Source organism: Lissotriton vulgaris, chromosome 3_1, assembly GCF_964263255.1.
Source record: "Lissotriton vulgaris chromosome 3_1, aLisVul1.2, whole genome shotgun sequence".
NCBI lineage: Eukaryota > Metazoa > Chordata > Amphibia > Caudata > Salamandridae > Lissotriton > Lissotriton vulgaris.
In genome coordinates, this window is record NC_141689.1 from 294,428,203 (window position 1) to 294,453,432 (window position 25,230).

The 25,230-nt window shown below is 47.6% G+C and overlaps 1 protein-coding gene across 8 annotated transcripts in view; it reads left to right on the top strand.

Annotated features, from left to right (window-relative positions):
• Nucleotides 1-25,230, top strand: part of SEC11C (SEC11 homolog C, signal peptidase complex subunit) — a 224,100-nt gene that overhangs the window by 156,865 nt on the left and 42,005 nt on the right. For all 8 annotated transcript variants that reach the window (XR_015309277.1, XR_015309276.1, XM_086960484.1 and 5 more), the window contains one exon: nt 4,145-4,264. Coding sequence is in view for 6 of the 8 variants with exons in the window: in XM_086960484.1 (XP_086816610.1) it covers nt 4,145-4,264 (120 nt within the window). In the remaining 2 variants the exon portion in view is untranslated. The remainder of the gene's footprint in view (nt 1-4,144; nt 4,265-25,230) is intronic.

Below are 25,230 nucleotides of genomic sequence, written 5' to 3' on the forward strand. Positions count from 1 at the left end.
GTTCCTGCGTATAGGGCATTTCCATAGTCCAGTCGGCTGGTGACGAGGGCCTGGGTGACGATCTTTCTGGTTTCAGTGGGGATCCACCTGAAGATTTTTCGGAGCATGCGTAGGGTGTTGAAGCAGGACGACGAGACGGCGTTGACTTGCTTGGTCATCGTAAGGCATGTGTCTAGGATGAATCCCAGGTTGCGTGCGTGGTCCGCGGTGATGGCGCGCAGCCCAGTGCTGTGGGCCACCAGGAGTCGTCCCAGGCGGAAGGGGATTGTCCGAGGATGAGGACCTCCGTCTTGTCCGAGTTCAACTCCAGGCGACTTTGTTTCATCCATTCTGCGACATCTTTCATACCTTCCTGGAGGTTGGTTTCGGCAGTGGCTGGGTCTTTGCTGAGGGGGGAGTATCAGCTGGGTGTCGTCAGTGTAGGAGATGATGTTGATGTTGTGTTTGTGTGCGATGGCGGCGAGGGGGCTCATGTAGATGTTGAAGAGGGTTGGGCTGAGCGAGGAGCCCTGGGGTACGCCGCAGATGATCTTGAAGGCCTCTGAACGGAAGGGCGGGAGGCGGACTCTCTGGGTTCTGTCGGAGAGGAACTAGGTGATCCAGTCCAGGGCCTTTCCTTGGATCCCAGTGTTGAAGAGGCGGGTTATTAGGGTGCAATGGCATACGGTATCGAAGGCTGCCGAGAGGTCCAGGAGGATGAGGGCGGCTGTTTCTCCGTTGTCCATCAGAGTCCTGATGTCGTTGGTGGCTGCGATGAGGGCAGTCTCGGTGCTGTGGTTGGCTCAAAATCCGGACTGGGACGGGTCGAGCTAGTTGTTTGCCTCGAGGAAAGCAGTCAGCTGTTTATTTACTGTCTTCTCAATGACTTTGGCCGGGAAGGGAAGAAGAGTGATGGGGCGGAAGTTCTTGAGGTCTTTGTGGTCCGCCGTGGGTTTCTTCAGAAGGGCGTTGATGTCTGTGTGCTTCCAGCTCTCGGGGAAGGCGGCTGACGTGAACAAGATGTTTATGACGTTCCGGAGATGGGGTGCGATGATGGTGTCAGCTTTGTTGAAGATATGATGGGGGCATGGGTCAGAGGGGGAGCCGGAGTGGATGGAGTTCATGACGTTGGTTGTGTCTTCAGTGCTGATGGGGGCCCAGGCGCTGAGGCTGGAGGTGGGGGCCGCTGGTTCGATGACTGGAGGCGGAGTCTGGGGTCCAAAGCTGTTGTGTATATCTGCGATCTTGCGGTGGAAGAACGTGGCAAGGGAGTTGCAGAGTTCTTGTGACGGTGTGACGTCGTTGTTGGTGGCGCTGGGGTTGGAGAGCTCTTTGACGATGTTGAAGAGTTCCTTGCTGTTGCGAGTGTTGTCTAGTCACGCTTTGAATGATGTCCTTTTGGTGGTGCGGATCAGCTGGTGGTGTTCGCGGGTGGCGTTCTTGAGGGCTGTCATGTTCTCTGTAGTTCGTTTGTGGTGCCAGGTTTTTTCAAGGGTTCGCAGGATTTCTTGGAATCTTTGAGGGCGTCTGTGAACCATGGGGTTTTCCTGTTGCCGGTCAGGCCTGGGTGGTTCTTCAGTGGTGCGAGGTCGTCGGCGCAGTTGGTGATCCACTGTGCGAGGTTGCGGGCTGCGTCGTTGGTGTCAGTGGTATTGGCTGGCGGGTTCTGGCTCAGTGATGAGACGAGTTGGTCTGTGGTGATTTTGCTCCAGTATCTGCGGGGGATCTGTCGCGTGCGGTGGTGGGATGTGTTCTTTTTGAAGGTGAAGTGGATACATCAGTGGTCGGTCCAGTGTAGTCCGGTGGTGTGGCCGAAGGAGACGTGGTTGCTTGCGGATAAGATGGGGGCGAGCGTGTGGCCGGCAAGGTGGGTGGGGGTGTTCACTAGTTGCTTGAGTCCGAGGTTGTCTAGCAGGGTGGTGGTGGTGTTGTCGCTGTTTTCCTCCAGGTGGAAGTTTAGGTCCCCTAGGAGAATGTATTCTGGTAAGGCTAGGGAGTGCGGGCTGATGAAGTCGGCAATGGTTTTGCTGAATTGTGTGCGTGGTCCCGGGGGTCTGTAGATGAGCGTTCCTCTAAGGGTGGACTTGGGGTCGGTGTGAATCTGGAAGTGTAGGTGTTCGGCGGCGGGGAGTGTGTCTTCGGTGATGGTCGTGATGTCGATGGTGTTCCTGTGGATAATGGCGATTCCTCCTTCGGTTTGGTTGACGCGATCCTTCCGGGTGATTTTGTAGCCGTCCGGGATGGCTACGGCGATGTCTGGGGCCGAGGAGGCATTAATCCAGGTTTCCGTGAGGAAGACGACGTCTGGTGCTGTTGTGTCGATGAGGTCTCACAGTTCGACGGCGTGCTTGTGGATGGAGCAGGTGTTGAGGAGGATGCACTTGAGGTGGATGTTGTTGTTACAGTGTTTGGAGGGTGAAGGGTGGGTTCGGAGGCAGGTGAATTTGCAGGCTCGACAGGTGAAAGGTCCGTGGGTGTGCTTCGGGGTGGCTTGGTAGCAGGCGGGTGGTCGTCCGGTGTTGAGTGTGTGGAGGGCCACGGAGTCGTATCTCAGTCGAGTCCTCTGGATCCGGCGGGGGCCAGGGTTTCTGGTGCGGAACGTGGTCCAGGCGTGGACGGGCGTAGACGGGCTTGCCTTTGGCGGGCAGTCTGCGCGCGTGCTGCGCACGTCCGCTGCGCTTCTGCGCTGTCTCCTCCATATATGGCGAAGTGGAAGGGAGCAGCAGCTGGGAGGCGGGAACGCGGGCAGAGCAACAATAGATGAGGATACAGGCAGGACAACGAATGCAAAGGGGCACAGCAGAACAGCAAAACACAAGATACATAATATTTAGGTTGCAGGATCAGCGGCAAACACGTGGCAGCAGCGGAGGAAAAACATGGGGGGCCTTGCGGTGCGTGGAGCGACCGGCCCTGCGAGCAGGGTCAAGGGTCACATCTCACCACCGCGCGATCTCCTTCATATATGGCCAAGTGGGAGGGAGGAGCAGTTGGGAGGCGGGAGCGGGGTGGCGAATGGGCGTCGGGGAAGCGGGAACAGAAGGAAAAAGGGCCGGGCCGCCGGGGAGCAGCGGCGGGGAGCGGGGGGCACAAGCGGGAAAAAACGATCACGGGCAGAGCAACAATAGATGAGGATACAGGCAGGACAACGAATGCAAAGTGGCACAAAAGAACAGCAAAACACAGCGGGAAAAAACGATCACGGGCAGAGCAACAATAGATGAGGATACAGGCAGGACAACGAATGCAAAGGGGCACAGCAGAATAGCAAAACACAAGATACAAAATACTTAGGTCGCAGGATCAGCGGCAAACACGTGGCAGCAGTGGTGGAAACACACGGGGTCCGTGCAGTGCGTGGATCGACCGGCCCTGCGAGCAGGGTCAAGGGTCACCTATGGCCTATGGGCTACGAGGCCAATAGGAATGAATAGGAAGACGTTCTCCATTTGCGATTCACAATTAGAGAATCGCAAATTGAGAATGCAGTTTCAAGGGTGGCAGGGTGTCAAAAGGGCACCCTGTTGCACCCCTGAAATATGTATGTGTACACATGTGGCGCACATACATGCCCTAAGGGCATGTATGTGTGCCACATGGCACTTTGAAAAATGCAAAAACTTGCATTTATTTAAAGAAATCCCAAATTACCACCAACTTGAAGTTGGTGGTAATTTGCGATTTCTTAAGGCCAAATCGCACTTTTTATGTGCTTCATACATTGCATTTAAGGAATCGCAATTTGCGATTCCTTAAATGCAATCCTAAAATAGAGAATCGCAAATTTTGCGATTCTCTAATTTGTGATGCCCTTTTGGGATGATACATCCCAAAAGGCCTTTTCTTGTTCGCAAACGGGCCGATTCTGAGAATTGGTCAGTTTGCAAACAGGAAAAGGGCTTGATACTTATGCCCCGCAGTTTCTTGACTATAGAGACATTCTTGTCCTCTGATTCATTCAGACCAGTCTAATCCCCTCTCATAAGCTTGGTTCTGCCTAGATAAACGTTTAAAACTTTCTCTCGTTTAATAGAAGTCAAAATATTGGTCATAGAGAAATGCAGTAATTCACTTAAAGCACTGTTTCTATCATTCTACACTGCTGTAAATCAACTTGTTGGTGTGTGATGGTGTTCTAATACATTTGAATGTTTGTCTCTTCTAGAGATAATGGTGACATTAAGTTTCTTACAAAAGGTGACAATAATGATGTTGATGACCGTGGCTTGTACATGGATGGTCAAAACTGGCTTGAAAAAAAGGATGTTGTTGGAAGAGCAAGAGGGTAAGATATGCGTTTTAAATATATTTATTGAATTTGCTTACTGTTCTTACCTGTAAAACAAATCTGCATTTAAACAAGAAAAGAAAATACTACTAACATTTATTCCTGGATTACAGTAAAAAGTCAACACTTCAATCTAAGATAAGGTCGGCCTTGTCGGTACATGGCTGCGTTGCATGCATTTGAAATAAAGCAATGTTATGCAACTCAGTCTCCACTCTGTGATTGCTCCTACCTTTTCTCCCTGCTCTATTGACATTATTAATATCCAGGAGAGCGATTAAACCTATAAAGAGATTTGTCTTCATTCCTTGCAGTGCTAAGGCAATCTCAGTAAGTTGTAAGACGTGCCATTTAAGGAAGACATATAGCCCAATTTCATAACACTCAGATGTGAATTACAGCCATTGAGGTACAAGTAGGTTTTTCATGACATAAACAACAAACCCCATTAGATTCCATTTGGTTCTTGATATGTTTGATCCAAATGTATATTCCTTGTCTCTATCAGGCAAATGACAAGTCTGTGGCTGCTCATTTCTGGTAAAGAATTCTCCCGTTGCCCTCTTCCAAAGGCCTGGCGGTTGCATGTGCTCCATATTAATAAACATAACTAAGACGGATTGTCTTTTATGACCTTATTACATCAACTTCTGCAATGAGTTTGTTGTGGCACTCTATTTATCGACTTATACCGAAGAGGTTTATGTTGTGCATGTGCAAGAATCTCTCCAGAAGTAGTAAAGCAATACTGCCATTTAAAGAAACACTACAACCTATCTTGTATTGTAAATGTTCAAATTTAGCCTACATTTCAGATATAGGTTTAAGGTTTCTTTTTGTGATCCTTTTAGTTCTTGTTTACTGCAACTGAGCAGGTGTTTGATTTAGGGTTGGAAAAACCTACTCGTGTTCGATGTAGTGAACATTAAGGTCAGCATTATTGTTGAAGGTCCTTGCAGCTGCCATATGCAGTGATCAAAATTGAAAGTTCTCATCTCAGTTGTCAATCTTTGTTCATCATCGACCTATTCAAACCGCTATTTTTTGTTCACATCTTCAGAAAGCCTGAACTAGTCCAACATGCCTAAAAGACCTCCTGGGATTCTGCAGATCCACAGCAGTCACATCTGTATATGTGTATAAAGCAAGGCAGCACAGCCAGAAATGTGCATAACAAATAATACAAGCTGTTGCAAGCTAAGTGAAAATAATGTAGACTTTCGTATTACAGTATTTTTGTGTTCTGTTCAAGAAGATCGTCGTGAGTTTCTTGTAGTTGAAGAGTACATCGAGAATATCTCGATAGTTTGGCGAAAATTAAAAGTACAACCTCTGTGTTAAATTCATTACTCCGATTCTCCAGTACACCATGAGCAGTCTTTTTACTTTATGAATATACAGTATCTGTACCTGACCAGTCGCAGCCTTTGTATTCTATTATGCTTAAGACACAGACTGTGACGTCATATCCCTTTGGCACCTAATGGGTTCTAACTGTACATGTGATTCTCACGGGCCTTTTGTAAGATGTAAAGAATTATGTAGTCAAAGTTACAGTTTCAGTACATGTAGAGGTGGCTGTCGATCTGTCGCTCGCCCTAATAGCTGTAATTCCAACAATATGAGTCGGACTAGTGCCTCTGGTTTTGTTCAGCTACAATCACCAGTGACGACATTTTCATTGAAACCAGATGTACTTGCTGGTGGACCCTGTAGTAAAGAAGTATCAGACACGGTGGGTGATTCCAGCAGGTTCCTTTATTCAGGTTAGGAGAAAGCATAAGAGCAGACCACCCACAGCAGCAACAACCGGTCAACTGCCAGAGAGTGGAACTTACAAAGAGCAGGCAGAGTGGAACATAGAATATAGAACAGAGAGTGTAGGCATTACTGAGCAAGACTAGAATGAGAACTTGCATGTACTGCACATCTTCTTCCTTTCTGTTGTTTGAGAACAAAAAAAAACAAAAAAAACAAATAAAACTTAACGAACAAAATCCTGTAGGTAAGTAGGAGGCCGCCGAGGCCTAAGAGGACGTGCAGAAAGAGAAGAACTTGGAACAGGGGTAGGACCGAGCAACAGAGCAGGTGCATCACCCCCACCAGAAACAATGACATCATCTTGTACATGAGAAGCAAGAGGGGCACCATTAGAGGGTAAGGAGACATCAGATTCATTGGCCAACAAAAATCCACTAGTGACAGAATCATCAGAACAAGAAGTGGAAGAAGCAGAAGCATCAGAGTGCACAGGAAACAAAGAGGAAGAACCCTTTTCTCTCTTGTAGAGGGCAACTCTCCTGAAGTTCCAGCACTCGCCATTATTTAAAATGACACAATGGTCGAGCACCTTCTTGACCTTAAATGGGCCCTTAAACTTGGACAAACCCTTTTGTAACCTCCCCAATTTGATCTTGACCAAATCTCCCACAAGGAAAGGAGGAGAAGGAGTGACATTTGGAGTAGATTCAGCAACACTAGTTTGAAGATCATCTGGAAAATTACCCTGAGCCTGCAGAGTAACAACATCCTTCATCCATGACGGGACTAACTTTAAACCAGGATCACGTCCTCTCATCAATTGAAATGGAGACAAATCGCCACTAGCCAAAGGAGTGGTGCGATATGCCCATAACATTTCATTCACCATTTTCCTGACAATGTGACCACCACTGGATGCCATCTGTATGATACCCTTAACAACTTTATTGGCTCTTTCGCAAACAGCATTGCCCTGAGGGTTGTATAAGGATGTAAGATGATGGGAAACGCCACACTCCTTCAAGAAGATCTCCATGTCCTTGGAGGTGAGTTGTGGACCATTATCAGTGATTAAGACGGCAGGCAGGCCCTCATCCTTAAAGAGATTACCCAAAAACCTGATGGAGTAGGAAGAAGTGATATCATTGGTAAAATGAACAACCAACCACTTGGTGAAAACGTCAATGACAACAATAGCAAATCTATCACTCTCCCCTAACTCACCCATTGGGCCAATAAAATCAAGGGCAATGGTATGCCAGGGCAAATTTGGTGAAAGGACATGTGCACCATCAACAAGCTTTGGACCAGTCTTCAATCGTTTCTCCCCTTCCCTGCAGAGAGAACAATTCTCAACCCACTCTACAACTTGGGAGTCAACGCCAGGCCACCAGAAGTGATCTTTTAAACGCCTTTTGGTAAGGGTCTGGCCCATGTGCCCCTCATGTGCCAAAGCCAGTAACTTAGTTCTTATCCCAAAGGGGGGTACAAATTTCTCACCTTTAAAAATAATGTCCCCAACAATAGAAAGATCATCTAGGACCTTAATGTAAGGCCGAACGGCGACAGGGACAGAACTCTCTCGTCTAGGGCCCAACCTTATAAGTTTGATGACCTCCTGAAGGGTGGCATCAGCAGACATTTCTCTAGACCAGTCACTGGGAGAGAAAATACCCTCGCCTACAAAAACAGCATCCTCCACTGAGGCCACAGCTATATCATCTGAGTCAAGTGAAACAACTGAATTGTGAGGAGAACGCCAATCCATAGATAGTCTCGAGAGACAATCGGCTTGGACATTCCTCCAACCTGGGATGTATTCTACCGAATACTGAAACTCTTGTAGTCTGGCCGCTAGCTTCATAAGGCGGGCAGAACCTTTACCTGCCCCACCAGGTGAAAGAACTTTGATCAGGGGCTTATGGTCGGACCGCAGAGTGAACTTCATGCCCCACAAGTAAGTACGAAAATATTCAACAGCCCAAGAGGCCGCCAACGCCTCCCTTTCGATAACGGAATAGTTCTTTTCCGTATCAGTGAGGGTCCTGGAGGCAAAGGCGATGGTGACTTCTGATCCCCCACACAATTGAGACAACATAGCCCCCAGACCATGTGCACTAGCATCAACAGTGACGATAGATCTGTTGCGTACATCAAAGGGGGACAGCATTTTAGCATTGCAAATTTCATTTTTGATGTCCACAAAACATTTCTCTTGCTCAGACCCCCAAATAAAACTTACACCCCGTTTAAGCAAAGATCTAATAGACACAGTCTTGTCAGAAAAATTTTGTACGAACTTAGAGTAATACTCTATCAATCCCATGAAGGAACGAAGGTGGTCTTTGTCAGAGGGTGAGGGTGCAGAGCGAATAGCTTCACATAGGTTTCTTTTGGGTTTAATACCAGAGGAAGTGATGGTGTAGCCCAGATAGTCTACTTCACACACACCAAACAAACATTTGTCCTTCCGTAAAGTCAGACCAGCATCAGATAACTTCTCAAGGACAATATTCAGAGTGAAATTGTGCTGGGATTCAGTTAGACCATAAATCAGGATGTCGTCTTGAAAGTAGACTACCTTGGGCACACCTTCGAAGATACCTGAGACCATGCGCTGAAAAACGCTGGCTGCTGACTTGAGACCAAATGGCAGACGAGTAAATTGGAAGGTACCCCAGGAAGTGATGAAGGCTGTCAGGGACTTGGAGTCTTTGTGAAGGTCAATTTGATGGTATGCACTCCTGAGGTCCAATTTTGAGAAAAACTTCGCGCCATTAAGAGTGGTAACTAATTCAGATATATTGGGTAGTGGGAAGGTGTCGGCAACAACACAGTGGTTGAGAGACCTGAGGTCGACACAGAAACGGAGCTTGCCGTCAGACTTCTTGGTGACGACAATGGGCGAAACCCAAGGGGAGGCTTCAACAGGCTCAATAACCCCAGAATTCAACATGTCATCAAGGAGACCCTTGACCTCATCCCTAATGATGATAGGAATGCGTCTTACCTTGTATTGTACGGGGACAGAGTTGGGTTTGATTATAATTTTATGTGAATAGCCCTTGAGCCGACCCAAACTCTCACCAAAGACATTTTTAAATCTAGAGAGTAAAGAAAATAGATCAGAGTCTTCCACAACCATGACCTGTGGATCAGCTCGGGGATTCACGACAATGCAAAGGTCATATTGGTGTATCCACCCAAGTATAGCGGGGCCAGACTCTGAGACATATACCTTACCAAAAATTTGTCTGGTTGAGAACACAATGTCAGCCTCAAAATACCCAAGAATGCTCAGAGGTTCCCCCTGATACCCACCAGGAGAAATATCCGTAGGAAAAAGAGGACCCATACCCCACAAATCAACAAAAAGTGAATTGGGAATGATTGTGTATCGCGAACCAGTGTCCACCATCAAGTAAACTTCCTTTTCATTAATAATGAAAAGAGCCTTAGGCCTATTCCTACGTTTGTGGTCTTCATGTTGAAGATCACTGTTATTACCAACCACCAAAATTTTGTCAGTGTCACCTTCAACTACTGTAATATCACTAACATATGAAACAGAAGGACGTGCTTTACTTCTGCAAACACGAGCATAATGCCCCAATTTACCACATTTCATGCATTCCTGTTTGGCTGCAAAGCAAAACTTAGAATCAGAAGCATGTGCAAGACTACCACATCTAAGACATTGCCTAGAAGAAAAAGGTTTAACAGTGTTATTAGGCTTAACATTAACAGACTTTTTGTTGAAGAACTTTCTCTGTTTAAGAAGTGCAACCTCGTCTCGGTCATCATCCTCTTGACTTGAGGACATATACGAATGACAAGACACCTCACCGACGTCACTTGAAGTTGCCATTTTTTCTAACTCTTTCATACACCCTTGGGACTGTTCAACAACCTTCGCCAAGTCAATTGCTGTTTGCAGATTGGGATTCTTCGCTGCCCAAAGACGTTCCTGGATTTTTTTGTTATTGCATTGTACGATAAGCTGATCCCTGATCAGCTCATCAGTCATATTGCCAAACTTGCATTTCACTGACATTTCGCGCAATCTAGAAACAAAGTCATCTATGCTCTCACCATTTTTTTGACTTTTGGTGTAAAATTTATACCTGTTCATGACAAGGTTTTCCTCCTTGGCATACCTGACCTCAAGGCGAGACACAGCCTCCTTATACTCATCCAACTGGGCCTGTGCGCCAGGTAAAAGAACTTGCGGCAAAAACCTGAAGACACGTTGTCCTTCCTTACCAAGACAACCCGAAAGAAGTGCTTTCTTGCGTTTTGCAGAAAATTCTTGAGCATCCAGTGCATCAAGATAGTTCTCAAACATGGGAAACCAGTCTTCCCATGATATGCTGGGTTGGCCAGGCAAAGAAAGAAAACTAGGCGGCAAAACAACAGAGCCAGACTGAAAGGGTAACTGTTCAGCCATGTTTGAATTGTGGTGAGAAACACAGAATGCAGTTAATGCAATCGATTGCGGAAAATAATACACAGAAAAATTGAAAATGTCAGGAGAAATAAATGAGTAAATAGTTAATTAAGGCAATGTGTTCCAGGGCGAAACGCTACAAAGAGGAGTAAGTAAAAACTTTACTTGTTATAAATGCGCACAAGACGAGCGCATCGTCGTTGCTGGAGTTGAATGCGTAACCATAGAGATCCAAAATGGCTCCCAGCGTGATGACGTGGACGTTCAACGCGTTGGTCGTCTGAGGGAGACGGCGTGTTGAAGCAATCACGCAAAGGAAGAGGAGCACATACTAGCGTCACAAGCTAGCGTCACAAGCAGGATCGCTGACTCCCCCGGAGAATTCCAATGCGTCATCAGTACTGCCGAGACGCTGAAGGAGTAGGAGATCGCCAGACGGGAGACAGCAGAGGAAGAAAGCAAACGGAACAGAGGCAGAAGGAGGTAAAAACTTGCCGGTTCCGTAGTGTAGCTGAAAGTGAAGCCGTCAATCCTCTTAGGCAGAATCTCGAAGCGTAGACAGGGATTCAACTCGAATCGGTCTGCTCTTAGCTGTTTGAAGTCGGAAGGTGGCGGAAAGGTGCAGGGTTCGAAGAAGCGTCGCCAAAATACTGTAGTAAAGAAGTATCCGACACGGTGGGTGATTCCAGCAGGTTCCTTTATTCAGGTTAGGAGAAAGCATAAGAGCAGACCACCCACAGCAGCAACAACCGGTCAACTGCCAGAGAGTGGAACTTACAAAGAGAAGGCAGAGTGGAACATAGAATATAGAACAGAGAGTGTAGGCATTACTGAGCAAGACTAGAATGAGAACTTGCATGTACTACAGACCCCCTGTTAAGAAAGACCATGTTAGTGCGCTGATAAGAAAATCCCAAAATTGACGGAGGGAGGTGTTTGTTGGACAGAGACCATTTTTGCAGCATTAGAGATGTCGGTTCCTTCAGAGATGATGCTACAGTTGTGATAGGTCTGGAAATGTGGGACCGCGCACTCACTCATCACGCAAAGATGAACACCAGACAAGGTACGCGGTTATCTGTCTTCATACTGAAGACCTGACCAAAGCTCCATTCAGTCAAATTCTGCTAAAAATCTGCATTTAAAAGTTAAAGTACCTTCTGAAGAATACATTTTCTGCTGTCTGCGACTTAATGTGGTGTTGTCACTTGGTACTGGAAAGGGTGCAGTGCTCCCCCCCCCCATCTTCCTGAACAACAACGGCAATACATTTTGTAAGCATGCCTTTTTTCATTTCTTTTAAAATCAAAGCTGAGGCCACCTAAGCGGCAGCTATTTCTAGATGTTGGCTGTCAATCTAAACATCATACATGATGGTCACCCTGTGTCTTTTTAACCATATGCGGAGGAGCATTTCCGGTTGCTCTGGTACAGGGCCAGTCACATCTGCTGATCGCATGAGGGAGTTAGCCCTGCTCTAGACCTCTGCAAATCCTATTTCACAGCCCTGTTTAAATCTCCTGTAAAGTTGCCCGAGGTCTGTGGTCAGAGGGATCTGTTTTCAGCACGGGAGCCTCCGTTTTGTTGCTGAGCTTGCCCCAAGATTTTACCCCAGATCATGACAGCAGTGGCGACGTTTCAGCTTCCTCAGTTCATGCACATCAGTTCATACCTCAGTCACTGACTGGTAGTGAATTCTTCCTGCAGGCTTCTGAGAAAGCTCTCCATGTTTAGGGAGCTCTTTTGTCTGTTTCTCCGTTAGTTCACCGAGTGTCCGCACTTCCCTCTTTTTTGGGGCCAATCTTGATCCAGCAATGTTTCAACCTTGTGTGCGAAACGGCACACCCCGACATGCAGGCTCCAAGGAGATTCATGCTTCATGGTGCGGCACCTCTGTGCAGGTAGATGTAACGGGACTCCAGAAGGGCTGCTGTGTGCAGGATTACTAGAATCAAGAGATTGACTGCTTATCCTTGAGCCCAGATCTGGTTTTAAAGTATTGAAATGGTGGAAGTGGAATAGAACGTGTTGGTAGCACCACTCTCCTCGCCCATGAATAGGGATGACTGTCGCACCAACTTCCTTTGAGACTGGGTGAGCGCGACAGTCGACTCTCTTGGAAATAAGCAGACCAGTGGCCTGAGGGGCAAGACTTCATTTTGTGTCATTGTCTTAGAGCTTCCTGGCTCTAAAAAACACACTCGGTGCAATTGTATCCTGAATCAGAGGTTTAAATCCCGGTTGTACCAATGGCTCTTCTTCCTTCTTTGGCTTCTAAACTACCACCATTGAGGTTGGTACTTTCCACATGTAATCGGTCTCTGGGGGTGATTCAGTTTGTAGGTGCGCTCAGTAAATTACGTTAGGTGTCCACTGCAGGAACCTGTGTGTACGCTGGAAATCAAATCTTGTTTCCTGCTGGGCTCACTCTGCTTTTAACTGTTACGATATGCCCTTCATTAGGGTAATAATATAGAATTAATGCCGCTGCCTAGTGTTATACTGGTTGTAAAGGCCTTGAATCCTGTAAGGAGGGAGAGGACCTTCAGCCGGTTTGGTCCAAGGTGAGTAATGCAGCAAGGAAGCTTCCTGATCAGGACACCAATCTTCTTTTACCCAACTTTGAACACTGTCAACTGTTCGATGCCCCAAACCTTTCTCGTCTGTTCTTGTAAGACTCCTAGCCACCTATTGTTAACCCCAAACTGAGCTTTTTCTTCACCACTTAATTCCTACTGGGTTATAAGGTCTGTGTTGGCTCGGCTCTGGTGGGCTCCTATTGAAAGACGCACAACAAAAGAAGAACGGAAACAAAGATCTGAGAGCGAGCAGGAAAAAAAATACTTGTGTCAACTGATCTCTTAGTTCATTATTTTTTTGCGTCCATAAAAATACAGAATTGCAAAGCGGGATGCATAGCAACCCATCAAAGTGCTCACAGTCGCAATTAAAATGCGCCCACCTAAAAATGTGTATCTTGATATCTTTATTCCATGGGACCCATAAAAGCCTTCGGTTTAGGGAGGTAAAGACATACTGGCATTTTGCCAACTTTACAGATTGAAGAGGTTTGAAAATAAATGCAGAAATTATGAGGTATTTTTAGAATTCAGTTGGGTAAATTATTATTGTGCTTTTTTCGAGTTTGTAGTTTTTATTGAACGGTTTTCGAAACATTTGGTCTCGCACAATCGATCAGAGGCGAAAACACATTCTGAAATGACGTTCACAAAATCAATCCCCAAAGGTTATTCTCTATCTTTGGTTTTTATTGCCATTTTTTTAAATCCGATTTCTCTCAAGACTTTTTTGTGTTAATTGCAATCTCGTTTATGTGTAAGATTCATAAAGTTTATCGATGGCATTTTAAAGCATGGTTTATTTTTAATCAATTGCCCATGCGTCTGAATCTTTTTGCTTTCACTCAGGGACTCGAAGAGCCAAACAAAGTGAAACTACAGCTCGTGTCATGTTACACACGATGCAGTTCTATGGATACCCTGGGGCTGATCTTCGTGCTAACCGTTTTCTGAGTACTGTAATAGAATCGTTTGTCCCTTTTGTCTGTGCATTTTCAGATGCATACTGTGGATCAGTTTACTTTGCTATGCGTGTTTTTTTTTAAACTAATTAGACGAGGCAAGTGGTTTTCTCCTTTTATGTGCACCGGCTCTGCACTTCGCATATGTTCTGTTTTTAGCACCTGTCCGTCACGGTGCAAAGAATTACTGCCATCTAGTGGACGGTCCTAGGCACTCTGAAGGGGTTAAAGGTGCTTGTATCTTCATCACCTGAGTGCTGGCTCTCATTGGTCTCCCACCAAGGCCATCACCCGTGCACTTTACTCCTCAGGTCCATAAAAGTGTCTGGTCTGAAAATATTAAAGGGATGGAAGTAGGAGAAAAGTTAAAAGAACATTTTGTATCTTCATGAAGGACCTTCTCAAAGGAGACCAACCCCTTCTTTATTTCAAGAGCATTAATGTTTTCTGGATGGGGAAACCCTTAATTTAAATAGCATACGAACATCGGGTGCATGTTGGATTACTGACACAAGCAGTCTCTCCCAGGCGATGTGCTATTGTTTTTTTTTTTAATCCCAAATCTTTATTAAACATTTTCAATTTACAATATTTTGCTTTGGTGTCACAGTTCTCAGTTTTTCCTATTCAACAATGTAATCATAGTCCAGATTTCACATTACAGCACATCTCAACCCTGTAATACTAAGACTTTTTAAGTTTCCAACTGTGTTATTGGCAAAATCCATACCCTTTGTGACTGCAGAACTGCCTTTTGGTATGTACCAAACACAAATTGCAATTTGGCAAAAAGCTACAGAATCTCAGTTTGGGTTTGCGACTACATATAGAACCTCTATTTGGTGATGGCGTAGTTACAACATCCCTTCCAAATAGCAGTTTGTAATGGGACGCATGCATGCTTTGGGACTAAAATCCCCTCGCTAGGTCTTTGGAAAGCGGCGGCGTCACGCCCTTGTCGCCATTTTGTCTCCCGATTGCCGAGGAGTTCTTAAATTGATTACTCAGCCAGACAGCAGTGCTCACTAGCACCGGCATGCTCAGTGGCTGCACTAGGTGTTCCGATTTCAGGAACACTGCATTATGTGGGTTATGATGTGGTTTAGCACAGATCAGCCACATGAGTCAATCACTCGGGGAGACAGCGCTGATGAAGGAGGTCGCTATCCCCGCTGGGCACACTTCTCTAGGTGGAACACTACTACTGCGCTCCTTCATCACTAGCAGGTCAAGTTCTGGGGTCCTGGGCCGTACTGGTGTTCCACTGCATAAGGGCAAGCTGCGGGGGGGGGGGGGGGGGGGGGGCGCCGCTTAACAGCGGGCCCAGGCACCAGCAGAGGAGAAGCAGCAGCAGCGGGAAGCCGGCTGGTATTTTTCGCTTTTCTTGCCTCTGTTCCCATTTCAGGAACACTGCATTATGTGGGTGATGATACGGTTTAGCACAGATCAGCCACACGAGTCAATCACTTGGGGAGACCGCGCTGATGAGGCGGGTCGCTATCTGCCCTGTGCACACTTCTCTAGGTGGAACGCCACTACTGTGCTCCCTCATCACAAACTGGTCAGGTTCTGGGGTCCTGGGCCGCACTGGTGTTCCACTGCATAACGACAAGCTGCAGGGGTAAGGAGGGGGAGTGGGGGGCCGCTTAACTGCGGGCCCAGGTACCAGCAGAGAAGGAGCAGCAGCAGCGGGAAGCCGGCTGGTATATTTCGCTTTTCTTGCCTCTGTTCCCTGCTTGTGGGCGATTTTCTTGCCTCTGTTCCCTGCTTGTGCGCGATTTTCTTGCCTCTGTTCCCTGCTTGTGCTCGCTTTTCTTGCCTCTGTTCCCTGCTTGTGCTCGCTTTTCTTGCCTCTGTTCCCTGCTTGTGCTCGTTTTTTCTTGCCTCTGTTCCCTGCTTGTGATCTTGTGATCGTTTTTTCTTGCCTCTGTTCCCTGCTTGTGCTTGCTTTTCTTGCCTCTGCCCCCTGCTTGTGATAGTTTTTTCTTGCCTCTGTTACCTGCTTGTGCTCGATTTTCTTGCCTCTGTTCCCTGCTTGTGATAGTTTTTTCTTGCCTCTGTTCCCTGCTTGCGATCGTTTTTTCTTGCCTCTTTTCGCTGCTTGTGCTCTCTTTTCTTGCCTCTGCCCCCTGCTTGTGATCGTTTTTTCTTGCCTCTGCCCCCTGCTTGTGATCGTTTTTTTCTTGCCTCTGTTCCCTGCTTGTGATCATTTTTTCTTGCCTCCGTTCCCTGGGGCGTTACTGGGCAGAGATGGGTGTGTGGGTGACCTACATTGAGGGAAGCAACGGGTGAGCTCTGGGAGTTGGTGGGGGCCTCGGATAACCCATTTGTAAATAAGGAGACTCCCCGGGGTGAGGGTGTGTGTGTGGCTGTGTGTGTGTGTGTGTGTGGCTCTGTGTGTGTGTGTGGCTCTCTGTGTGTGGCTCTGTGTGTGTGGCTCTGTGTGTGTGTGTGGCTCTGTGTGTGTGTGTGTGGCTCTCTGTGTAGCTCTGTGTGGCTGTGTGTGTGTGTGTGGCTCTGTGTGTGTGTGTGTGTGTGGCTCTGTGTGTGTGTTTGTGTGTGGCTCTCTCTGTGTGGGTGTGTGTGTGGCTCTGTGGGTGTGTGTGGCTCTGTGTGGGTGGTTCTGTGTGTATGTGTGTGTGTGTGTGTGTGTGTGTCTGGCTCTGTGTGTGTGTGTGTCTGGCTCTGTGTGTGTGGCTCTGTCGGGGGCGCGCTACTGGTCGAAGAGCCAGGTCTTGAGAAGTCTTCTGAAGGCCAGCTGGTCCTGAGTCTGTCATAGGCTGGTGGGGAGAGCGTTCCAGGTCTTGGCGGCGAGGTAGGAAAAGGATCTGCCACCGGTGGTGGTTTTTCGGATACGAGGAACTGTGGCGAGGGCGAGGTTGGCTGAGCGGAGGCTTCGGGTGGGGATGTGGAAGCTGAGTCTGTTGTTGAGGTATGTAGGTCCGGCGTTGTGTAGTGCTTTGTGTGCGTGGATGAGAAGTTTGAAGGTGATCCTCTTGTTGATGGGGAGCCAGTGCAGGCCTCTCAGGTGGGGTGTGATGTGGCGTTGCGATGGGGGACGTCGAAGATCAGGCGTGCCGAGGCGCTCTGGATTAGTTGTAGTCTTCTCAGGAGCTTGGTTGTTGTTCCTGAGTAGAGAGCGTTCCCGTAGTCGAGTCTGCTGGTGACGAGGGCCTGGGTGACGATTTTTCTCGTGTCGGGGGGGGAGGGGGATCCACTTGAAGATCCTGCGGAGCATTCGGAGGGTGTTGAAGCAGGATGCAGAGACAGCGTTGAATTGCCTGGTCATGGAGAGGGTGGAGTTGAGGATGACGCCCAGGTCTGTGGGTTCCGGGGCGTTGCCTAGCAATGTGGGCCACCAAGAGTCGTCCCAGGCTGATGGGGTGGGTCCGAGAATGAGGACCTCCGTCTTGTCTGAATTCAGCTTCAGTCTGCTGTCCTTCATCCAGTCGGCTACGGCCTTCATTACTCTGTGGAGGTTGGCTTTTGCGGTGTGGGGGTCTTCGGTGAGGGATATGATCAGCTGGGTGTCGTCGGTATAGGAGATGATGTTGAGGTTATGTTGACGTGCGACGTGGGCGAGCGGTGCCATGTAGATATTGAACAGCGTCGGGCTGAGGGAGGATCCCTGTGGGATGCCGCAGATGATCTCGGTGGTTTTTGAGCGGAAATGGTGGGAGGCGGACGCTCTGTGTTCTGCCGGAGAGGAAGGATGTGGTCCTGGCCAGGGCCTTCTCTTGAATGGAGGTGTGCTGATAGGGTGCGGTGGCAGATTGTGTCAAAGGCTGCTGATAAGTCCAGGAGGATGAGGGCGTCTGCTTCTCCTTTGTCCATTAGGATCCTGATGTCGTCAGTGGCGGCGATGAGGGCGGTCTCGGTGCTGTGGTTGCTGCGAAAACTGGATTGAGAAGGGTCCAGGATGTTGTCTTCGAGGTAGCGGGTTAGCTGTTTGTTGACAATCTTCTTTGCCACTGTTGCCGGGAACTGGAGCAGGGAGATGGGCCGGAAGTTCTTGAGGTCCTTAGGGTCCGCCTTGGGCTTCTTAAGAAGGGCGTTGATCTCTGCGTGCTTCCAGCTTTCCGGGAAGGTTGCTGTCTCGAAGGAACTGTTGATTGTTTCTGGAGGTGGGGGGCGATGGTTGTGCTGGCTTTGTTGAAGACGTGGTGAGGGCATGGGTCGGATGGGGATCCGGAGTGGATGGAGCTCATGGTTTTGATGGTGTCTTCGTCGCTGACGTTGGACCAGGTGGCTGACGCGGGTGGTGGTCGCGGGAGTGGTGGACACGGTGGTGGGTGTGGGGGTCTCGGAGTTGAAGCTGTTGTGGATGTCGGTGATCTTGTGGTGGAAGAAGGTGGCCAGGGAGTCGCACAGGTCTTGTGATGGTGGTATGTCGTCGGTGTTGGAGCTGGGGTTGGAGAGTTCTTTCACGATGCTGAAGAGCTCTTTGGTGTTGTGTGCTTTGTTGTCTAGGCGGTCCTTGAAGGCGGTCCTCTTGGCGGTCCTGATAAGTTGGTGGTGTTTGCGGGTGGCGCTGTTGTGGGCTGTGTGGCTGTCTGGTGTTCGATCGCGGAGCCATTTCTTCTCCAGCTTCCGACAGGTGCTCTTGGAGGTCAGGAGGTCTTCGGTGAACCAGGTGGCTTTCTTGTCGGTTTGGTTGGTTGTGGAGGTCTTGAGAGGGGCAAGGGCAGTGGCGCAGTCGTTGATCCACTGCTTGAGGTTGGTCGCGGCGGTGTCGGGGTCGGCGGGTGGTCTCAGGGCGAGGGTGGTAGTCAGTTGGTCCTTGGTGACCTTGCCCCAGCAGCGGCGTGGCAGCTGTTTGGTGCGGTGGTGTGTGGTGTGTTTCCTGAAGGGGAAGTGGACGCATCTGTGGTCGGTCCAGTGGGGTTCGGTGGTGTGGTTGAAGGAGACGTGGGGGCTTGTGGAGAAGATGGGATCCAGTGTGTGTCCGGCGGCATGGGTGGGAGTCGTCATGAGCTGTTTGAGTCCAAGGTTGGCGAGGTTGTCTATCAGGGCGGTGGAGTTAGCGTCGTTGTTATTCTCGAGGTGGAAGTTCAGGTCCCCGAGGAGGATGTAGTCCGTGAAAACAAGGGCGTGGGTGCTGACGAGGTCGGCGATGGTGTCGCTGAACTTTGGTCTTGGTCCGGAAGGTCTGTAGACGAGTGTTCCTCTGAGGGTGGTGTTGGGGTCGGTGTGGATCTGGAAGTTCATGTGCTCGGCAGTGGTGAGGGTGTCGTCCGTGTTGATCGAGACTCTGAGGGTGTCCTTGTGGATGATGGCGATTCCCCCTCCAACTCTGTTGGTGCGGTCCCTCCGGGTGATCTTGTAGCCCTGTGGGATAGCTATGGCGATGTCTGGTGCCGAGGTGACGTTCAGCCATGTCTCAGTCAGGAAGGCACGTCGGTGGCGGTGGAGTCTAGGAGGTCCCAGAGTTCTATGGCATGCTTGCGAGCGGAGCGGGTGTTGATGAGGATGCCGCGGAGGGGGTTGGGCTCTCAGGTTGGTGGTCTGGTGGGCTGGATGCTGGTGAATCTGCAGTTCCGGCAGGCGAAGGGCCCTTGGGTGCGCTTTGGGGTGGCCCGGTTGCAGGGGTGGTCTCGTCCGGTGTTGAGTGTGTGGAGGGTGTTGGTGCAGTCTGGCGTTGCGGGGGTGCGGGGTCCAGGGGTTCTGGCGCTGGGCGCGGACCAGGCGCAGACGGGCTTGCCTTTGGCAATGAGGGTCAGAGGGAGGGAGGAGCAGCTGGGAAGTGGGAGTGGGGCAGCCAATGGGGCGCGAGGGGGCAGGGCCGCAGGGGCACAGCGGCGGGAAACAGAGGCAAGGGGACAACGAAGGAAGGGGGCACAAGGGGGGAAACGGGCCAAAACGAGCGGGAAGTTAAAAACAAAAGGCACAGATGGGCACAGCGGAAGGGGGTACAAAAGTTCAAAATGGGCACAGAGGAAGGGGGTACAAAAGGAAAAAATGGGCACAGAGGAAGGAGACAGAGACAAGTACCAGTGGGGGCGCAGGCGAGGCGGGCTGAGCCCAGGCGGTGGTGGCAGAGGGTCACAGGTCACACAGGGGGCGGCGTGGCGGAGAGGGGAGCGACCTGCCTGGTGACAGGGTCAAAGGTCATATTGTATTGCTAGATAGTCTTGCCTTTTGGACTTCTGATCTGTTACTATCGGTGCTGAAAAAGTGGCATCAATTAAAGTATTGTACAAACCTGATTTCACACCTTTATGTTGACACTAAATCTTAAGATATTTCTGAATAAGTAAAGTTGGGGGAGCATGTTTTGACGTTCTCAATTTGTTCATAATGTTGTGGGATAATTGGTTGTACGTCTGTGTATGAGGGTAGTATGTATGCTGAATTCTGTTCTGAAGGTACCAAAAGGTTGTAATTGACCATCTAGCATGAGCTCCTCAAGAGTTTACCTCTTTCCATGTTTTCCATTGAAGCGTTTCGACACTAATCCTGACTCTTGTATTACCCCATACTGGCTCTTTAGGTGTACATAAGAATCTACTTTTAAGAGCGTTTGTGCTTCTCTTTGGGCTTAGGCTGTAGCATGCATTGTTGATTTGTCTCTTTTTAATGGTTTTGTTGTATATTAATACTATGTCTAACTCTCCTTTTACAGACAATAGCTGTTATTAAATTCTGATTCACTTTATCCCATTTTCAACTAGTAAACGCCCTATGTGTACCAGCTGATGTTCCAAGTAGTATGTTCTCATGTACAGTAAAAGTAGTCACTGTTTGCTTTTGCATATAATTTGTAGATACTGAGTCATGGTTTTGGCTTGCCCCTGATAGATTCTTTAATGGGCGAGTTTAATTCAGGTTTTGTGCTATCGTAGAGAAAGCATTGCAAATATATAATAGAATCTTGGTCAGCCGTTTTAATTCTCTATGCCCTCCCTGAGAGTGACAGCTGTGAGCTAGACTTTTTCAATAATTCAGTGTCTGTCTTTTTCAGTAATGTTCTATGTTGTCTCTCCACCATTTTTTCTAGGCCACGATTGATCAGCAGGCCACTGTGTGGCCAGTTACCTCTCTTTCTACAAATGGTCCACTCTGATCCATCTCTAAGACTGCGCCAAGCAAGCAGTCTTGCTACCCCCTCAGACACAGTCTAAACTGTTGAAATGTGTTTTGATTCATTCTGGTTCTAAATGAGCTGGTTGGTTGGTATAAAATTGAGTTGGTTGTAGCCTTTGGCATTGGTGGCCCTTTCCTTTCTCTCTGCTTATGTGATACCCTGATAATTTAGAGAACTGTTTATTCAAGGTCTTCTTGTTTAGGGTATATTTGATTGGTTCTTCAAGCATCAACAGTATGTCATCTACATAGGAAGGTATTTTTCTCAACCCTCCTGGTGTAAGGATGCCTTTAATGTTAGGAGACTGATTAATTTGGCTTCTGTGGGTCTAAGATCTAGTACAAACATAAATGGTAATAGTGAGCACCCCTGTCTACTACCTCTTTTAATGTGAAATGTATCTGAAGTGAATTCATTGCTGGAGATGCTCATTTCAGGGTTTTTGTGTAACCAGCGCACTTAATTTTTTACAGTCTACCCCTATTTCAGCTCTTTCTATTGTTCTGATGAGACACTGTCACTTCATGCTATCAGATACATGTTTGTGTCTAGAGATAGAGCCACCTTTTCACCATCATCATTTCTAACCTGCTGGAGTAGGTGTAGAAGTGTACACATGGTATCAGTGGAATATCAGCAAGGTGCAGATCCCACTTGCGTCAGGTGAGTTAATGCTGGCATCACTAACCTTCCTGTTTGCTAGGACCTTCGCCAGTATTTTTATATTTATATTACTGTTTAATATTGATAAAGGTCGTAAGGGAATGATGCTTGTCTGGTTTCCGGAATTGCTTGGCTACACTTGGGTTGTATGTGTCCTATGTCTTTAGTGTCTAAAACATCTAATTTAACTATTGCAAAACCTTAGACTTATTAATTTTGTATTACTCTAGGTTAGGGGGACGCCATCCATTCCTGGCACTTTTCCGGTCTTCAGATTTTCTGTTGCTTCTTCTATTTTTTCTATTGAGACTGCCATTTAAGGTTTCAGCTTGCTCTGCATTTAATTGTAGTAGGATAATGTCTGATAAGAAAGCATCCTCTAGTTGATGAGTGGTTTCGTGATCTGAATTATATAACTTGGAAAATAACTTTTGGAATTCTGCAAGAATGTCTAATGGATGCTTGGGGATTGATCTCTGGTCGTTGCAAATCGCTGAGATAGCGGATCTACTTTCATGTTGTCACAGTGAAGTGCTAGGAATCTTTCTCCCCTGCTTATAGTGTTTTCTCTTTAGTCTTAATTTTTTCAGGTTGGGTCATGAATAATATCCTAATTTCATACTTTGCCCCGACTATTTCTTTCTAAAGGATGTCAGTGGTGAATTCTTGCATCTTATTTGTATTCATATGTATTTGTATCCCATCAGTATGAGGGTAATATCACAATTTCAGTATCCAGCTGCAATTGTACTGGGTTGTGGTCTGAGATACCTACCTTCAAGATAGAGCATATTGTTATGTGCAGCGGGAATGTAAAGTCAAAATTAATACGTATGCATATGCTGGTTACACAAGATACACACCTATGTTTCCTGTCTCGATAGTGTAAAAGTCTTCAAATGTCTTTAAGTGCATCATCTTCTAGTCTGACAGCAGTCCACAGTCTCCAACATTATTGGTATATGGTTTACCAGATCTATCTAGCACACTGTCTAATCTTGTGTTCCAGTCGCCTCCCAGATTAAATTTAACTCTGCCAATTTCTGTCATAATCCTACATAGATTCTTGAATAGAAGGCCATTCTATATCCATTTGGTGCTTAGACTCAATCCACTATTTGGTTGCGGTTCCTTTGTAGTGATTTTAGCCAGCGTATATTTTCCATCCATATCTTTTAATACTTGTCCAATCATTACTGGTAGTATTTCCTGAAAAGAACAGGTACTCTGCTGTGCTAATATGCAGTGGTAAAGGAGGTCCCTAATTTCCACCCCCTTCATTATACATGTATGGCACCTTTCACGACCAGTATTTAAAAAAAAAAAAAAAAAAGTTTTATTATTTTTTAAATGTTGCTGAATCTGTATGGGAGAGGTGCATCTCTTGCCATAGCACAAGACCTGTGGTTTCCAAACTAGATATGCCAATAGTTTGTCCCTTTCTTGTAATGTGTAAGGCCATTGGTATAATGCTGGGAGTACAGTCATTGGTGGTTACTGTGCATCATAGACATGTTGTGTGTCCTACCCTTTCCCTCCCAAAAAGGGACTGTAGTTCATACCTATTTGACATATCTGACGTGGTATCAGTTATGTTAAGGTTTTCTATTCCTCCTGTTGTATGTGATAAATTTGTTAGCCTATTTTGTAAATGTATCAATAACTTGTGATATATACTCAAAGCAAACTGTGAGAAGGAACCCTCAAAACTTGAATATTGAAAAGGGATATATGTATTAAACATCAGTAAGAAGGAATATCACGTGGTTATAAAGAATACACTTATCTCTTGTTGCATAGCTGTTAGTGCAGTCAATTATGCAATCAATGTGTAGTACCCCTAGTGCTAACGTTAGTCAGGTGGGTTCAACATCCAAATGCCTACTGAGCACTTCCTGCTCTTGAATGTTGTAGGTAATAATACTACACATCATATATATAGACTACTTGTATCTCGTATACGCTCACACAACATTAGTGTATATTACTCTGTATGTCGGGAAATAGATGGAGCCTTTTATGAAAAGTGATTGTAGACGTTAATTTGTATATTTCACTTTTCTCTTCCTAGTAGATTAAGGTAATCACATATTGAAGTCACTAGCTTTCCATTGGTAGAAGGCAAAAATCTAAGAGGGCATATCTTCTTTGATCGATCTGATCTCATTTAGTGCATCTCTGCCTGAAGAGCTTAAATGTTTTATGCTTTTAAGGTTTATTGGGTGTTCTGAATTTGTCTCAGTCTTGTCTTGCCACCTTTTTAGGTTTCGTAACCTGGCGAGGGGCGAAGCCCCTCCCAGATCGAAATCTGTTGTTTTTAATAGTGGGGTTAGAACCGCCTCTGCCTGTCATTGGCTAGCTCCATAAATGGAGGCTAGCCATTGGGAGGCAGAGGCTGTCAATCGCGTTTTCTCTCGAAAACGCGATTCGGGGGCGTTTCTGGTGCTTTTTTTAAGCCCCGCCCCTTTGTCCCGGGCCGCGCTGCCATTGGCTGCCGGCCCGGGACACCCCGTGACGTCATTCCAGGGCCGCGCTGTGATTGGCTGCCGGCCCGGGACACCCCCGTGACGTCAGCCAATCACAGCGCGGCCCGGGACCTGACTTGTTTAACTATGTACTTATTTATATGATCTGTGCATCGCTCAAGGTAGTTTCATACACTGCATGTTTCTCCGATTTTAAAATTGATCGTTTTTTAGGATGATTTATAACTGACGTGTATGTTATTGGCTTATTTTGTTTATATGTTTTTTTTATTTCAAAAACTGAGTAAAGTTTACATTGATTGCTTGATTTGAGTCGCCTGTATAGTGATTTGCTTGAGATTGTAGTAGTTAAAGGAACGTGAGACGCACACAGCACGGGCTGGCCACAGGGGAGCGTCTGGGAGTCACGTGCACTCGGCGGAACTCGCCACAGTTGTGGGAAACTTCTATCTCTCGAGCAGAGGACTGCGGGAAGGGCTGGTACAGGGAGAAGGAGGAGGGCGGGCGGCTCTCGGGTTACAGTTTGTACAGCAGCCACACACAGCACGTTTCACAACACACTGCGCACTGGCACTTCCCACACACCGGGGCCGGCGGGGACAGACTGTCTGGCTAGTGTGCCGCTGCAGGCAGCAGCGAGGAAGGGAAGTAAACACAGCCCTGCGCCTCACCTGGGAGCCCGGGAGTCCTCCCGGCAGCAGCAGGGTGGCGGCGCACCCCCACATGTGCCTCGCCTGCTGGTGTGCCCTCGCTAGATCTTGAACTGCACACAGAGAGGGCATTTCGCAGAGGCCCGTGCACGGCTGCCGGACAGGGGGAGTGCACTCCTATTAGACTGCTTCTTCGAGTGTTCTTTTTCTGCGTGCGCGTTTCTTAGAAGGCGGTGGAGTCGCGCGGAGCCGGTGCGCGGCGCAAGGCTCCTGCAACAGGTTGCACCTGAGTGAGACACCAGCGGCTGGAGGTGTTGGGGAGACGTTTGTG